At 45.9% G+C, this 18,058-nt stretch overlaps 1 protein-coding gene across 1 annotated transcript in view; it reads right to left on the bottom strand.

The window, feature by feature from the left end:
- The window catches only part of PIWIL4 (piwi like RNA-mediated gene silencing 4), a 313,719-nt gene that overhangs the window by 277,129 nt on the left and 18,532 nt on the right, over positions 1 to 18,058 (bottom strand). Inside the window, exon 3 of the mRNA XM_068266824.1 lies at positions 13,588 to 13,630. Within this exon, the coding sequence (XP_068122925.1) occupies positions 13,588 to 13,630 (43 nt within the window). The remainder of the gene's footprint in view (positions 1 to 13,587; positions 13,631 to 18,058) is intronic.

The following is an 18,058-nucleotide window of genomic DNA, read 5'->3' as shown; positions in this document are numbered from 1 at the left end:
GCTAATACTTTACCTAGAATGCAGAAACGCATCGACTCTACTCAACCCTCTGATAACACTACCGCACGGGGAAGCAGAAGAGCTACAAAACAGCACCAAACAGTAGCTGGAAACGCCGGCACAAACTCAGTGGCTAAGTATTTTACAGGCCCCTCTACACGCTCTAATACAGGCAAGATGGCGGAGCGGGAGGAGCAGGCAGCGCCCTCCGGCAGCACCCAAGTAGCTACCTCCTCTAAAAGCCTAGAAGATATATGGATATTCCTGCGGGGGTTACCGACGAAGAGTGATCTGGACAAGCAGACTGACCTCATCCTTGCTACCACGAGGTCCGAAGCTGCGGCCCTACGGGAGGAGGTTACCGGATTGGCAGACAGACTCTCGGGGACCGAGGCAGACATCTCCCAGCTCCAGCAAGATGTCAAACTTCTTAAGGAGACCTCTGAAAAGCACACAGCGCTCAGCAATTACTACCGAGCGGGCCTCGAGGACCTACAGAACAGAAACCGACGCAATAACGTACGGATCCGCGGCCTTCCGGAAGCAACTCGTAGCGAGGACCTCCAGGTCACAGTGCAAGCCATATTTGACAAAGTCCTGGACCACGTTCACTCCCCGCCGATTCGCCTGGATAGGGTGCACCGCGCACTAAGAGCTTTGCCGCAAGGTGACTCCCCTCCTAGAGACGTGATCTGCAGAGTCCACCACTTTGAAATCAAAGAAGCCATCATGGTAGCAGCCCGACGGAACGGCACGCTGGATTTTGACGGAGCGCAGATCACCCTCTATCAAGATCTGGCACCCTTTACATTAGCCCAGCGGAGGGCACTTCGCCCGCTATTAAAGGTTCTGCAAGACGAAGGGGCTACATACCACTGGGGGTTTCCTTTTCACCTGCATGCAAAGATCGGCACCCGACAAGCCATCCTACGCACACCTAAGGACCTGGATACCTTTTGTTCCACCCTGGAGATCGACTCGGTAGCACTTCCACTATGGGACCCTGACACCTTGATGATCAACCCTCCTCAGAAGAAGACGCCGAGAGGTTCCAGAGCTGATCCATTTTCGTGAGTTTATATACACCCCCCGGATGTCTAAAGAACACGCACTTTGCCTTCCTCACGGAACTATCCCTCACTGGGTTTCCCTATTTGCCTTCACCTCTCTAAGGTTTTACCGGCTACTTCTCCTCACCAGCAGTAGGCTAACACTGGGCGAGGGGCTGACACACATATATATATGTAGGTATATATATACATGTATATATATATTTTGTTCCTTCTGTTTACTTGGCTGTGAGTTTATATAGCTGGCATCTCCTAACTTTATAATAGTCATCTCAATAATATTGCACTGGGATGCATGTCTTTATTCAAATACACTGTGGTGACTTGTCATACTTCTCAGTACTATACAGTATTATAATGTTATATTTCGGTGTGCCTTTACCCCTGGGTTTTTTCCCCCTCCTCCCCTTCTATTTTCAAGGTCAACTCAGAGCTCCTCTGTATCCCCAATGGCAAACTGAGCCGTACCAAGTGGGCCATATTAGAGCCTCTTAACAGCAACACAATATAGAACCAAGATCTGTATAACTAATTTGATAGTTTTGCGGCTGTGTGTGCCTGGGGCTCCAGAACGCTCCCTCACATGTGGAATGTTACTTCGTACCCCACTCATTATGGCCTTACAGGCTATTTCAACAACTCTAGATTTGTACTGCATATTATTTTGTTCGTTTATAACGCTGTCTGGGCCTAGGATATTTCCTAGCCCAACATCTTCTTCACTGTCCCTAGCTTTCTCTGCTTTTTTCTATACTTTCCCTTTACTCTCATTCTCAGATTTTTTGATGGACAGAACCGATCCAATCTTGACCTCAACATTAGCCCGATATGCAGATTACCATGTTCCTTAAAGTACAATCCCTGAACGCGAAGGGACTTAATATTCCTGAAAAGCGGAGAGCGCTTCTGTGCCAACTACACAAACAAGGGGTCCACATTGTGCTCCTGCAGGAAACTCACTTCAGGGGCAACACCTCTCCTAAGATGACTGACAAATACTATACCCAAGCATTTTTTGGCAACTCCCCTGATACGAAAACTAAAGGAGTAGCAATACTGATCTCCAAAGAAGTTGAATTTCATTTCCTGCAGGAGCACAAAGACAGCTCAGGACGTTTCCTTTTTATAAAAGGCACCTACTTATCGCGCACTCTCACGCTTGGCACTTATTATGCCCCTAATAGTGGGCAGCTGTCTTTCTTGGTCAGGGCCCTCGAGGCTCTAGATGATTTCGCAGATGGTAGCATAATTCTTGGAGGAGACCTCAATATGGTCTTTGACCCCTCGACAGATAGCTCCTCGGGTAAGAGCTCCCTGACCAACAAAGCGATTGTCAAGTGCAGGAGAGAACTTGTTCAGCGCCAACTGATTGACATCTGGAGATTACAACACCCGACAGACCGTGATTATACTTTTTATTCCAATCTTCATACTACTTACACCCGAATTGACCACATTTTTATATCCCAAAACCTTCTCTCGGAGAAAATCTCCTCTGACATCTGTATTATGACACTGTCGGATCACTCTCCGGTCAACATGACGATAGGCATTCGCCCCAAACGCATGATGCCCAGGAACTGACGCCTGAATATCTCCCTACTACAAGACAGAGACTTCAAACTCTCGGTGTCTGGCGCCCTCCAGGAATACTTCTCACTGAATTCCACTGATAACATATCTTTAGCATCCCTTTGGGAAGCACATAAGTGCACTATCAGGGGGGAAATGATTCAGGAGGCTAGTGTCAGACACAGAGAGAGACAAAAGGACATTCTCAGCAGCCTAAAAAAAATTAGGGATCTGGAATCCCGACATAAAAGTTTATTATCACCTACAGACCTGCAGACGCTTCAACAAGAAATGGAAAAATTAAAATCCCTCCTTTTTCATAAAGAAAAACACATTGCCCTCAAATGTAAACGCTCATTTTATGAGCATGGGAATAAGTGCAGCAGAATGTTAGCCAGGGCCCTCCGAGAAAAATACGCACAAACTAACGTAACCCAAATCCAAGATTGCTCGGGAATCAAAAAACAAAGATCCGAATCTATAGCAAAAGTGTTCAGACATTATTATCATTCCTTATATAACCTCTCCCCCTATGATGCGGATTCTTCTGGCCAAGCGAAACACCAAGCTATTGCGACTTATTTAGGGACGGCCGAACTACCCAAATTGGCGGAACAATTTGCCCAAGATTTAGAAAGCCCTATTACCGTAGACGAGATTAGATTGGCCATAAAATCTTCAAATGCAGGTAAGGCCCCAGGCCCTGACGGCCTCCCACTCGAATATTATAAGACTTTTGGTGATATCCTGATCCCTAGGCTGGCATCTTTCCTCAATGCCCTGACCAACGAAGATACACCCCCTCCGCACTTACCCAGAGATATGCTAGCTGCCCATATAGCAGTCATTCCTAAACCGGGTAAGGACGCCACCTTGTGCTCTAATTATCGCCCAATCTCTCTTCTTAATGCCGATCTGAAACTGTTTGCCAAAATTCTGGCAAACAGGATCTCCCCTTTTATGGATTCCCTGGTGCACCCTGATCAGGCAGGGTTCATACCCGGCAGGGAGGCCAGAGACAACACCATACGCACAGTAGATATTATACAATGGGCGAATAGATCACATACTCCTCTTTTACTTCTCTCCACCGACGCCGAAAAGGCATTTGACAGAGTGGATTGGGGCTTTTTGGAGTCCACGCTCCGCCACATAGGCTTGGGCAAGAATATGTTGCAATGGATCATGGCACTTTATTCTATTCCTACAGCACAAGTCCGTGTCAATGGTGTTGTCTCGGCCCCCTTCCCTATAGCTAACGGCACTAGACAGGGATGTCCCCTTTCACCTTTAATATTCGCCCTCTCGCTGGAGCCCTTTCTGAGAAAGATTCGCAAAAACGTAAACATTAAGGGTCCTCAACTTCCCTCATCGGAGCACAAGGTGGCGGCCTACGCGGATGATCTGCTCTTCTATCTGACAGATCCTCACATCTCTCTTCCATCATTGGATCTAGAATTAAAGGCTTACCAGCAAGTCTCGAACTTTAAGATAAACCCAGACAAATGCCAGGCTATGGGCATTTCCATACCAGGGAATGTATGCAGACTACTCAAAGAAAACTTTCCCTATCATTGGCCTCCCCAAGCTATCACTTACCTTGGAATCCGCATTCCTTCCTCACTAACAGACCTTTATAAACTTAATTACGCCCCCTTAACGCAAACCATATCATCTGATTTACAGCGATGGGATAAACCATACTTCTCCTGGATAGGAAGAATTAACATTGTCAAAATGAACATCCTACAGAGGTTGTTATATCTTTATCAAACAATACCGATCATTTTACCAAACGAACACTTTAAATATCTTAGAAAATTATTTGCCCGCTTCATTTGGAAACGCAAACCCCCTCGCATACGCCATGCTGCACTTATTCTCCCTAAAGAGTCCGGCGGCTTAGCTGCGCCTGACATGGGGAAATACTATATGGCGGCGTCCCTAACTCGCTTGGTAGATTGGCATAGAAATTCCACCCGAAAAAGATGGGTACAGCTGGAACAAGATCTAGTTGGTACAGAACTAAGCGTCTATCCATGGTCATCAAACAAAATACACGACGAATATGTCTCAGTGAACTCCACACTCAATGCCCTGTCAAAAACGCGACACTTATCGGACGTCTCCCCATGGCCATCTCCCTTAGTGCCTGTACTGAACAACCCGCTATTCCCTCTGGGGTGCTCCCCTCGGAGCTATGTATGTTGGAGAATGGGGGACACCCTCAGGTGCCGTGACCTCATCCATGATAAATCCTGGAACTCTATAAATCACCTGAAAAATATACGAGCTTGCCCATTTTTAGATGAATGGAGTTATAACCAGTTCATTCATTTTCTCAGATCACTGGGAAGTAGGGAACAACTGTCCAGGCCACTAACCCCCTTTGAAAACCTCTGCTTTTCCACAGGCCACCCCAAAAAAACTCTTTCCCTGATCTATCAGTTACTGAACACTGATACCACCTGGTCTACAGAACTAAAAACTAAGTGGGAATCTGACCTCAACTGCTCCTTTACAGAGGACCGTTGGCAAAAGATACTTATGCTCAATCAAAAAGCTTCCCTGTCTTCCCGAATTAAGGAATCTAACTATAAGATCTTAACTAGGTGGTATCTCACTCCCAACAAACTCAATAAAATATACCCTAACACTAGCCCCAATTGTTGGAGATGTGAGAAAGAAGTGGGAACTCTGCTCCATATCTTTTGGAGCTGCGATTCCATACGACCATTTTGGCAACAGGTCCAAAAATATATAAAAATTTTAACTGAGTGAGACCCAATCGAAGACCCCTCTTATTATCTGTTACATAACACTCCAAAACCCCTCAAAAAATGTAAACGCTCTTTATCTCGTCATTTGATACAAGCAGCGAGAGTTCTCATTGCCAGACATTGGAAATCCAAAACAGCACCATCTTTAGGAGAATGGATCAACGAGGTAAAAGATATATATCAGATGGAGTCTATGACTCATACCCTGTATGACAGAGAAGAGGCCTTCTCTCGAACCTGGTTCCATTGGAATTTGTTTTTAGAAACGGATGACTACAGACGGATCCCCCTGGAACCATAAACTTATTATCCTTTCCCCTCGCGACAGGGATAACTTACTCCCTTAGGTAAACTCTGCGAGCAATTAGATAACACGAGGCCAAGATGGACCGGACTGATATATGTCCAATGATAGAGCATACTTATTTCTCTTTTCTGATCCCCGCGGAGCTCGCTCCCTGGGGACTCACTCTCCTCTCTATACTCTACTATTTTCTTTTTTTCCTCTCTCCTGTTTTCCTTTCTTCCCTATCTTATAATGTTTACTCCTCCCATGCACAGAAAAATAACCTTACCTTTGAATAAAAATGTATGATGCATATCATAAGAGCTATAATTAGGGCCATGTTATACATAAATAGGCCCCACTCTCAAAGGCAAAAGGTATATTATCTTTCTAATCTTGCCTCAGGCTTTCAGCAGACTGTGGAGTGGGAGGGGAGAAATCCGGTACCTATTTTTCTAGATGTGGAGCACTTTATTACATGATGTTGTGTTTGTTTAGTGGCCGGATACTCTCTTCCTTCATCTCTTAAATCTGTATTGTCATATTTGCAATTCTCAAAAAACAGTTTTGTACATGGTATTACTCTGTAATGATTCTTTTTCACTTTAAAAATAAAGAATATTTAAAAAAAAAAAAAAAAAAAAGAAGATTCTGTCTCCTTAGGTAAGTATGTGATTTTTCACACGCGGTTCGCCTTGGTTTGCTTTCATGAACGCTGCTGGTTAAAAGGAAGTAGATTTTTCAGCTATTGCAGTTTTTCTACATTTGTCTTTTTATGCGTTTTTTCTGGGTTTGCGTTCTTTCTTCCATTTTCACTGGGATGTGCAAAATACAGTACTGTGCTTTAAAAAAAAAAAAAAAAAAAGAGTACAAGTGCGGTCACACTGTGGCCTCTCTAGCCAGTGCTGGCTTCAGGGCGTCACAGGGGGAATATGTGAAACCGCACACTCCAGGGTCCAGGTAACTGCAGTTTACTCATGTGTCTGGTCCCATCTGTCGACTCTTCCTCGCCACAGCATTTGCGGGAGGGGGGTTCAGGGCTGCGCCACTGCGTGTGGGGGGGTATTTTCATTTACCTTACTGGTCTCCTGTGATGCTTCTCCTCCTATGCTCCGCCTCCCTGGCAGTGTTGCTGTCCTCCTCTGTCCCACCCTCCTGTTGGTGTCCTATCCTGTGCCTGTCTCTGTCCTCCACCAACTCCGGCCCCTCAAATGATCTCTATACTTACTACTAATACTGCGCTTGGGCTGATGGGAGGAGGAGAGAGAAACGCACAGGCACATAAGTCCGTCATAACACAAGGTACATACAGCACCGGAACAGTGGCAATTGAAGAGACATACTCTTAGAACCATTTAAGTAAAATGTGTATTCTGGGGGTGGAATGTGTAAAAAATGTATGTTTTTTTTTTAAAGATGAAGTTTAATTTTAATAAATAGATGCAAGAGGCAGAGACCTCTAAGTTCACCTCTGGAAGGCATATTCTTATAGGAATTCCTTGGTGACTAACCTAAATTAATCGAGTGTAAGCAGGGGAACTTTTAGGTGTTTAACAAGCACAGTTAGCTTTTTGGCCACAAGATGTCCACAGTGCGCAAACATCCGAGGCGGAAATCACGCAGGGTGGTTACTTGGTAACTACCAGAGCGTGACGGAAGGCTCGGATGACGTCGGCAGACAAGAGGGTGTGTCTGAGTGATAGCGGTACACCTAAATAGGCGGAAGATGCCGTCTCTCGCACACTAGAAGCCAACGACACGCTCACGCAACAAATGGACCCGCGCGGTAAGCTACTCCGGGACCCAGGGTGTGCTATCTTGCCCCTCTGATGAGGCTCAAAACTACTATTGGCGAAACAGCAGTTAGGGCAGCAAACCTGGAATATCCCCACGCTTCTACCTTGACCCATGCCTGCCACCACATGTCTTCCTTCACGCAAGTATAGCCTGCACTGCTGTTATTTTTTGCTCCTTGCATGCTTTCTGGCTTTGCTCTGAGCTTGCACGCTTCATGATGTGCTGATGGACTGGATTTTGTCACAGTTTGCTGGATGCATAGAAGTGACTTTGATGCTTTGCAGCTAATGGACATGTGTATGAGTTGTTAATAAATGGTGTCAGTTTTTTATCCTGTGAGTGCCTGCCAGCCTTTTCTTCTTTTTTGAACTAACCTAAATTAAGCAGTGTCCATCCATACCTGTGTCAATGATGCTTTCCGGATGCAGACCGCATCCTTCCACTCCCCCCCCCCCCTCCCGGCTCCAAAGCCCTGGTTCCAGAACTCAGCCGGAAGGTTGTTCAAAACTTGGGAGAATTAATCACAGATCTTCTGTGGTTGTAGGCTTCCTCACATCCTTCTGTCTCTTCAGGTAATCCCAGACACACTTGATGATGTGGAGATCAGGGCTCTGTGGGGGGCCTTACCATCACTTCCAGGACTTCTTCTTTACGCTAAAGATAGATCTTTATTAATTTGGCTGTGTGTTTTGGGTCATTGTCCTGCTGCAGAATAAATTTGGGGCCATACGCCTCCCTGATGGTATTGTATGATGGATAAATATCTGCCTATATCTCTCAGCATTGAGAACACCATTAATTCTGACCAAATCTCCAACTCCATTTGCAGAAACGATGCCTCAAATGTTCAAGGAACCTCCACCATGCTTCACTGTCGTCTGCAGGCACTCATTACCAGCCCTTCGACGCACACACTGCCTTCTGCTACAGCCAAATATTTCAAATTTTGCTGACATTTTTCTGCACCCCAGTTCCTGTTTTCATGCATACTTAAATTGCTTGGCCTTGCTTCCACATCGGAGGTATGGATTTTTGGCTGCAACTCTTCCATGAACACCACTTCTGGCCAGATTTCTCCAGACAGTAGATGGGTGTACCTAGGTCCCACTGGTTCCTGGCAGAGCTGATAGCACTGCTGACCATCTTTCGATTTCAAAGGGTAATAAGCTTAATGTGTCTTTCATCTGCTGCACTAAGTTTCCTCGGCAGACCACTGCGCTTGCGATCATCAACATTGCCTGTTTCTTTGTGTTTTTTTAAAAAGCATGAACAGAACATCTTGAAACCCCGTCTGCTGTGAAATCTTTGTCTCGGAGAGACCTTTCTGATGCAGTATAACTACCATGTGTCTTGTTGCTGTGCTCAATCTTGCCATGACATGAAAAGGTCTTCCACAACCTCACCTTGGTATCAGAGTTTGTTTGTTCCTCACTCAGTTTTAAGCCTCCTCCACAGCTGATTCTGTTTCAGTTAATGACTGTGTCTCAGCCTACGTGTGACATTGATGATCATTAGCACTTGTTTGGCATAATTGATTTGCGACATAGGCCTCAATTCACGGTGCATTATCAAACGTTTATCAAACACTTTATCAAACGTTTGATAATTTACCTCATGGGTAAAATCTCACTAAGGTGTTATATATTTGTTGAACGTTTTATCGGTAAAACATTCGATAAATATAGAACACCTTAGTGAATTTAAAATGAGATTTTACCCATGAGGTAAATTATCAAACGTTTGATAAAGTGTTTGATAAACGTTTGATAATGCTCCGAGAATTGAGGCCATAACTGACTATAATTCCTACAAAATCCCTGACTGTGCAAGTGTACCTATAAGAGTTGATGCTGGTTTGAAGGTAAAAAGTAGGAACACCAAATGTTGATTTGATTTAGATTTTACTTTTTTCCGCTCACTTTGCATTTTGTAAATAGTTACCAATAAACAATGATTATTTATATTTCTGAAAGCATTCTTTGTTTATAGCATTTTTCACACCTGCCTAATACTTTTGCACAGTACTGTATATACAGTCCTGGAAGCAATTGGACCTTTTTTTTTCCTGTCCACAAAGTGCATATAGTCTTCCATAAGAACCGTATGATCAGACGTAATGTACGTTGTGTAAAAGACTCCGTCTTAGTGGAAAAGTGAAAAGTACACAGGCCTCTCCAGAAATGACAGCCTGTTCCACCCCCAGTCCGCTGAGCAGCCCGTGCCGTATTCTTCAATAAAAACACTCATAGACATGAAATAGATTGTTGATGGTGACATTATCATGTTTGTTGACAACTGCTCTGGAGAAGCTTGATTGCTGAGAATCTAACCTGTGTGCAGCGGCCTACAATGCCTCTCGACTCCTCAGTAAGAGATCAGCCTGGCAGATTGACTCAGCCGAGTGCTGTCCGAGAGCATTATTATCTGTACCCTTTAACAAACTGTGACCCGTCAACTGTTAAACGTGTACAGAGTGAGCACTGGCACACGTATTGTGATTCAATGCCAGACTGATTGATCTCTATCAGTTTGGAAATCGATTGGATAGTGTATGATCATGGTCTGATTTGTACTTATTACCACCCAAGGCCCACTATCACTAGCTGTCCCCGGACAGACAGCATCCTAAACTCCCTCCCCCAACACGGCAGGGATTAGATTACATTATAAGCTCCTCTGAGGACCGTTAGTGGCATAATAGCAGGGATTAGATTGTAAGCTCCTTGGCGAGCGGCACATTCGCTGAGTGACAGGCAGCTCAGAGATCACTGTGAGTTCCCGATCGCCGCCCTTCATCCCCTGGCTGCCAGATCCAGCTGTTGGTAGCCACCCACCGCTATGTCCAAACTCTGTGCAGCAGGACGAATGTTTGGCAGCCTGCCAGGGATGTCTTTATGAAGACGGGTCAGGAGTGCGTTTATCTAATTGTTTGGAGCAGATGCGCTGTATTCTTCTCAGCCGGTATCCTGCAGCCCTTGTCTTGGCGGAAGGCTGACGGGTGCGCGGCACTGCGTGATCCCGCTCATTTTCTATCGGCAGAGGCAGATGAGTGACATCTAGACAAGCAACCTCAGATTCCTCCGCTCCGCCATACATCGGCAGCTCTTTGTTCTCCACTCGCTGTGAACGGCGCCGACGCTTTGTATTTTTTTTTTTACTTCCAGCTAGTTCTGATAACGGCGTTTCTGAAGGTTTTGCATATCGTACAGCATGTTAAATGAGGTGCGCATCCACAATTTATGGAGTGACGACCGTCGGGTATATTATGCGCTTTCATAAGCTGCTTCATCGCAACTCGGAGCTTCAGCGAATGACGGGAGAGAGAAGGAGAAAACACAGCCATCATCTGTCTTGGAGAGAAACTCTTGACAGCTCCAATATATAACTCGTGTCAGAAAACTACAAACTGATTACTTCTAAAATGGAAGGCGCCGGCTGCGCTCCCTTGTTAAATCACTCATCTGACACCGAGCATAAATAAAGCACATTACATTAACAGCTAGAACAATACTATACAAAGAAAAGAGCTGCTGCTGATCAGGTTCTCTGTAATAAAACATTCAGGGGACGGTATAGCGCATAAGCTGCATCTTCACTCCGTACCTCTGTGACTCCGCTAAGAGAGCCCTTCTCAATATAAACTCTAAGCAGAAATAGCACAGAACGATAAAACCATCTCTGTCTTCCAGGAACTTCCCACAGAAAAATACCTACATAACTTCCTTCTCATCCCCTTATCCCATTCACTTTGCTAGTTTGCATTTCTGAGGTACACAAACACTTGTTCTTTAACCAGTTCGCATTCAGTCGTTTTTCGCTTCATGCATCCGAACAATGTTCACCTCCCATTCATTAGCCTATAACTTTATTACTACTTATCACAATGAACTGATCTATATCTTGTTTTTTCCGCCACCAATTAGGCTTTCTTTGGGGGGTACATTTTACTAAGAGCCACTTTACTGTAAATGCATTTTAAAAGGAAGAATAAGAAAAAAACGGAAACAAATCATTATTTCTCACTTTTCGGCAATTATAGTTTTAAAATAATACATGCCTCCATAATTAAAACCCACGTATTGTATATGCCCATTTGTCCCGGTTATTACACCATTTAAATTATGTCCCTATCACAATGTATGGCGACAATATTTTATTTGGAAATAAAAGTGCATTTTTTCCGTTTTGCATTCATCACTATTTACAAGCTTATAATAAAAAAAAGAAAGAAATATTTCATCTTTACATAGATATTTAAAAAGTTTAGACCCTTAGGTAAATATTTGTTGTTGTTTTTTTTTTATTGTAATGTTTTTTTGTTTTTTTTAATTAAACATTTTATGTGGGTATTTTTGGGAGGGTGGGATTGAAATTGTATTTTTTTTTGTAAATATGTGTATTTTTATTTTTATTTAACATTTAGATGTAGTTTACAGTGACGTCACTCTAAGCGTACCACGTACGCTCAGAGCGACATAGGAAGCAGAAAAAGCGTAGCTTCCGAGAGAAGCTGTCGCTTTTTCTGCGGGGGAGAGGAATCAGTGATCGGGCACCGTTGCCCGATTCACTGATTCACTGGCTAACAAACCGCCGGCCGGGAGCGCGCGTGCACGCGCGCGATCGGCCGCGTGGACGCGCAGGAGCGCACATGGCTTCCTGGACGTGAGTTTCACGTCCAGGAATGTCAAATTGTTAACACTGAAATTGCTGTAGTTAGACTCCAACTTCTGCCACAAACCCCTTATTTACCCTTCAGCAGCCAAATAAAGTAAAACTTTATTTGGCAAAACTTTATTTGGCTGCAGGGCAAAATTTTTCAGCTGCTGGGGAAGTGTGCCTTGGCTCGGAATGCAAAGTGAGCAGAAGGTATCTTTTATACTTACCTGTGCGGGGGCCGCTAGATCGTCTCCTTCTTCTTCCACCGCACCGACAATGTAAACCTGACATGTCTTCTCGGTTCTGATCACATGATATGACATGTGATCGGGATCTAGAAAACCATGTCAGCGTTACAGCGTCACCCGGTGATGGAAGAGGGGTAATGGAGGAGATGGAAGAGACTCCTGGATCCTGTTCACAACGTACTACCGGCAGGTCTTCTCTCGGTTCCGATCACACAGCATTACATGTGTTCGGTATCTAGGAGACCGTGTCAGTGGTACAGCATCACCTAGTGGTGGAAGAGGGGTGATGGAAGAGTCTTCCATCACCCATCTTCCACCAACAGATGGCACTGCCTCACTGACACGGTCTCCTGGATATCAATCGCGTCATATCATGATCGGATGTGATTTGGACCCAGAAGACATTTCAGAAGTTCGGAGCTAAAGGTGGAGGAAAAGAAGCCGTCCGGAACAGGTAACTATAACTGCTCTCTACCACCCGCTCAATGGATGCTCTAGGCCAGTGGTCTTCAAACTAATGCCCGCGGGCCGAATGCGGCCCGCCAAGGCTTTTTCACTCGCCCCCCCCCAAACACAAAATGTGTAATTAAATGTCGCGCCCCGCATATAGAATAGCAGTGCTGGCCCCACCCATGCACATGCTGTAGAAGCCAGCAAGCAGTCATTCGCTGGCTTCCAATCCAATTCAGCATCAGGTGACACAGCTGTCCAACTGGATGGCAGGTTGTCACCTGGGTATGCTTCACTGTCTGGTGCACCAGGGCTGTGGAGTCGGTACAAAAATCTTCTGCGGGGGGTCCTGGAGGCACACCATGGGGCAACGGAGGCTGGTGTTAGTGTGCACAACCAGCCTCTGTGCCCCACTAGCATAATTAAATAACACCTCGGGTTCTCTTTAAAAGCAGAGCACTTACCCGCAGACGAGATAACTATCGAAGCTGCTAATGAGTTAAAGGATGGATGACCGCATTCATACAGAAAGGGGGGGGGGGGCTAAGGAGCAACCCACAAAGGTAATTTGCACTCCCAAAATGGCTTACACCATTTACATACCTCTCTTAGGGGGAGGTTAATTTTATATATTTTAGTTAAAAGTCTGCTCAGTGTGTTAAGGTTCACGCTTGCTGCTCACACAAGCATTTTCCTGCTAAATGCTGTAAGAAAAGCTGGAAACTTACTAATGTTAGAGCTACCTCCATTATCTTCATCTCCAGTCAAGCTCTGCAAAAACACAGATGGTAGAGAAAAATTAGAATAGAGTTTGCTTACATTTAAAGTGGGATTAAAATGAAAATTACATTTTTGCTCTAAAACATGAAACAAAATAAAGCTGGTCTGGTGTCATTTGAATGCATTATTTACACCTCACTGAAACTTATATCTTTGAGAGCTGTAGGAAAAATATTCAGATACATTTGTAATTTCAGTAAGTGATTAGTGAGCAAATAAAGGAGAGAAAAACCTCATACACACAATATATGAACTTTGGTCGAGGCAGTGTATATAACGACTGTCTCTGATGAGAATTTAGCATGTGTAAAGCGGCGTTCAGCCTGGAAGATCAACTTGGCCGAGAGCACTGTTTTGCCCACTTACTCCTGCCCACCATGTGACATCACTCTTGCACAGCATATCACTAGCCTGTACGTCAGCGACGCATCTGTGCTGACTTGAGCCAGCAATGTTGCTTGAGCACAGGGGTTGGGAGGTGCCACTGTCCAGCAGAGGTGGGAGGAGAAGGTTGCCCCTAACCAGCAGGGTTGGAAGAAGGAAGGGTTCCAGTAACCAGCCAGCAGGCATAGAGGAGTGGGGGGGAGCTGACCAGCAGGGGTGGGGAAAGAAGAGTTCCAGTGACCAGCAAGCAGAGGGGTTGAGGTGACACTGACAAGCAGGGATGGGGAGAAGAGTTCCAGTCACCACCAGGCATAGAAGGGTGGGAAGTAGCATTGACCAGCAGGAATGGAGGACAGAAGGGTGCCAATGACCAGCAGGAATGGAGGACAGAAGAGTGCCAATGAGCAGCAGGAATGGAGGACAGAAGGGTGGCATGCAGGGATGGGGGAAGAAAGGTGCCGCTGACCAGTAGAGAAGAAGGGTGACACTGAGCAGAAGGGCTGGCAAGAAAAGAGCCACTGATCAGCACTGCTGGGGGGTACGGATGCCAATGGCTAAAAGCGGTGGAAGAGAGAAGGATGCAATTGACCAGGAGGGGTCTGGGGAAGGGTACCCGGCTCTGGCCAATAAGGCTTAAGCCCGGTACTCACTGGAAGAGAAGAGTGTCCCCTGATCCAACTTCCTACTCGCAGAAACATGCAATGTCACACGACGGGCGTGAACAAGAGTTCAAATGGTTGCGGGACTTTGGGAGTCATCAGGGATCTTAACCTTCTGGAGACCGGTGGTAGTAAATGCTACGCCGCACTTGTGGCTGCCTGATGGTAGGAATTACGCCATCTGCTGCTTCCGCTTCCAACGCGATCATGCGCACCCGAGAGGGGAGATTAAGCTATCATATGACAGCTGACATCTCCCATCAGTGATCAGGAGCCATCGTGATTGGCTCCTGATCACTATGATCGCTGGCTGATCGTAGTGATCCCTATTGAGCGGCTGCAGTAGGAGGGGAAGGAGAGGATGGGGACTCACCTTCCTACTGTTCCCCCGGTGATCGTCGCTCCCATCCTCTCTGGCCGGCATCTCTGCTCGCTCTTAAGTGATGGGCCCCGGCTTGATGACGTCATCAAGCCACGACCTGGAACTTAGAGTAAGGCCTCTTGCACACTACATGCAATTCTGATTTTTTTTTAATCTGATCCAATTTTAGATTCTGATTAAAACTGCATGCATGCTGCTTTGTTTTTTTAATCAGAATCAAAAATCGGATCAGATAAAAAAAATCGGAATCGCATGTAGTGTGCAAGAGGCCTCAGTGCGAGCGAGGATGCCGGCCAGAGCGAGGGGGCTAGTGCTGCTCGTCGCAGGACCCAGGGAGGTGAGTAAAGGCTGCTGGCTCTGCGGGGGACACCTGGCTACTCGGGGGGACATCATGCCTAGCTAACTATACTGGGGATCTGGCTGCCTGACCCCCCCAAACAAGCCTCCCCCCCCCCTACCCCACAGGTAAAATGCCTTGGTCCTTAAGGGGGTTAGGCACCCGGTCCCCAGAAGGTTAAAGGTCCAATCCACCAAGATGGCCGTAATTGCCATACATAGCAAAGCGTTGTTCGCCTAAATGCGCACACATACCCGTGTCGCAATATCGACGGAAACAATCGTTTGTCGTGCAAAAAAATAAAATTAAAAAGTCACAGGAAAAATTGTCCCAAAAATTAGGGTGTGGGTACGTAGCCTAAATAGATGTGCTAGAGGAAGGGTGCCACTGTCCAGGAGGGGTTTTGGAGGAGGGGTGCCTACTTCTGGCCAGTAGGACTGGAGGGGAGTGCCAGGGGAAGGGTATCACTGACCAGCAGAGGTGGGGAGTGAGAAGGGTGCCAATGATCAGCAAGGATTGAGGGAGAAGGGTGCCACTGTCCAGCAGTGGTGGGGGGAGGTGCTGATTACCTGCAAGGACGGTAGGAAGAAAGGCAGTGCTCTCCCCACGCTGTTTTAGCCGGGTACTCCACCTGGCTAATTTTGGTGAGCACCCGGCTGTCATCAGATAACTTCCTCCTGTGCTATTAGCAGAGTTGGGCAGAAAATTGCCGGCCCTGCATTCTCTCATTGCGCACCAACCGGCTACTTTTTCATGCCACCGGGCTGGAAAAAAAATTCTGTGGAGAACACTGAGGTGTCGGTGACCAGCCCCTGTCCACACTTAAACATTTTTACAAACATTCCCCTCTCTGCCCTCCCACCAGTCTTGCTACGTTAATTTTTCTGAACTTTAACCTACAGCCAAGAAGCACACATAAATGAGTTACAATAAAAATTTCCTAAAAGGTTTCAAAGAATAGCTAAAAAACAGAAAACTATTTTAACCACTTAACGACCAGCCAACGCCGCTGGTCGTTTGTGGATTTCCAGTTCCATGTCAGTTCACAGTGGGGGGCTCCGTGAATAGCCTGCAAGCCTCCGATTGCGGCTCGCAGGCTAAATGTAAACACCCGGGGAAATAATCCCCTGTGTTTACATCGTACGGCGCTGCTGTTACAGCAGCGCCGTAAAGGAGCTCGGCGATCCCCGGCCTCTGATTGGCCGGGGATCGCCGCCGTCTGATAGGCTGAAGCCTTCAAAGGCGGTACAGGACGGATCGCCGTCCTGTACCACCCATAGAGAGAAGGGGAGGGAGGGAAAGAGAGGGAGGCGGAATATCGCTGCGGAGGGGGGCTTTGAGGAGTCCCCCCCGCAAGGCACAAGCAGGCAGCGGTGACCAGACCCCCCCCCCAGCAGGACATCCCCCTAATGGAAAAAAAGGGGGCTGGGGAAGTCTGATCGCCCTGCCTATTACCCGATCTGTGCTGCGGGCTGAAGAGCCCACGCAGCACAGATCAATCAAAACTCGCCTGGTCCTTATGTGGTTAAGAGGAGCTGCTGGGACTGCTTTGTATATCTAGTTATCAGAGAAGTTAAAGCACCCTCATGTATTTTACCATATATATCAGTGGGAACATTAGATAAAAAACCTACCCTGCTTTCTGTTTCATCCTTCACTGCTCAGTCTGCCTGTTACCAGCCCTGATAAAATCCCCGACTGAGCATTCAGTCTGACTTTGCTCAGGAATCATTATAGCTGAGACTGTCTTCTCTGATGTCTTCTCAAGCACAAGCCTGCCCGCTTCTGGCTCTGCTTTCCTGTTCTGTATACTGCAGGATCACAGAGAGTTGTTATGGGAGGAGCTGTTGGTGCCCAGGTGCCAACATTTTTTTTTATCTGTATTTGTTAGTCATAAGAGGTTTTTAGAAATGGTGACTTCATTTTGCACACAGCCCACTAAATAATGTGCTTTTCTGATGAACTGTGTTCTGCGTGGAGTAAAAAAAAAACAAAAACGCACACCAGAGCGGCGAAAATATCAGGTATAGTATTTATTTTTATTTTGTAAAATATATCGGGGGATATGTTTATTTTGTGCCAAAGCGTTCATCTCTGGTTTCCTTTAACATGCAGATTAGCAGTACTCATGCTTTCAAAACTATAATAAACTATTTGTAAATTACTCGCCACCTCAATACCACCCGCTCATGCCGTATGACAGCAGGGAAACACCCCAATGCATCATGGGAGCTGACATTTCCCTATGGCTTCAGCCTACTCAGTGATGATGTGCTGAGGAGGACTGGCAACAAAACTTCATAATTCTGTGCCTTTGCTTGGCATGTAGGGTGTGCTATGTGCCTAGTTTTACACAGAAAATAATTCCCTGAGGTGTTTTTTCTTATAAAAGAAAATTCAGGGTGAAAATCTACAAGCACAGCCAGAATGCACTAAGGTGAACCGTTCTATCTGTCATGAGAGTTGCAGATCTATTCAGCCAATCATGTGATTCACACAGACATGAGACACTGCATTGCTAATCAGAATGGTCAACGTATGATCAATTTGACGAAAGCTAAAGCGACAGGTTTTTTGTTTTTTATGATAAATTCTGCACCTGAGATGGAGGGAATACATTCAATATATATTAATACATATATTGTATTTGCCTGGGG

The sequence above is a fragment of the Hyperolius riggenbachi genome, chromosome 2, assembly GCF_040937935.1.
Source record: "Hyperolius riggenbachi isolate aHypRig1 chromosome 2, aHypRig1.pri, whole genome shotgun sequence".
NCBI lineage: Eukaryota > Metazoa > Chordata > Amphibia > Anura > Hyperoliidae > Hyperolius > Hyperolius riggenbachi.
Note: the sequence above shows the minus strand (reverse complement) of the source record. Positions and strands in the feature narration are given on the sequence as shown.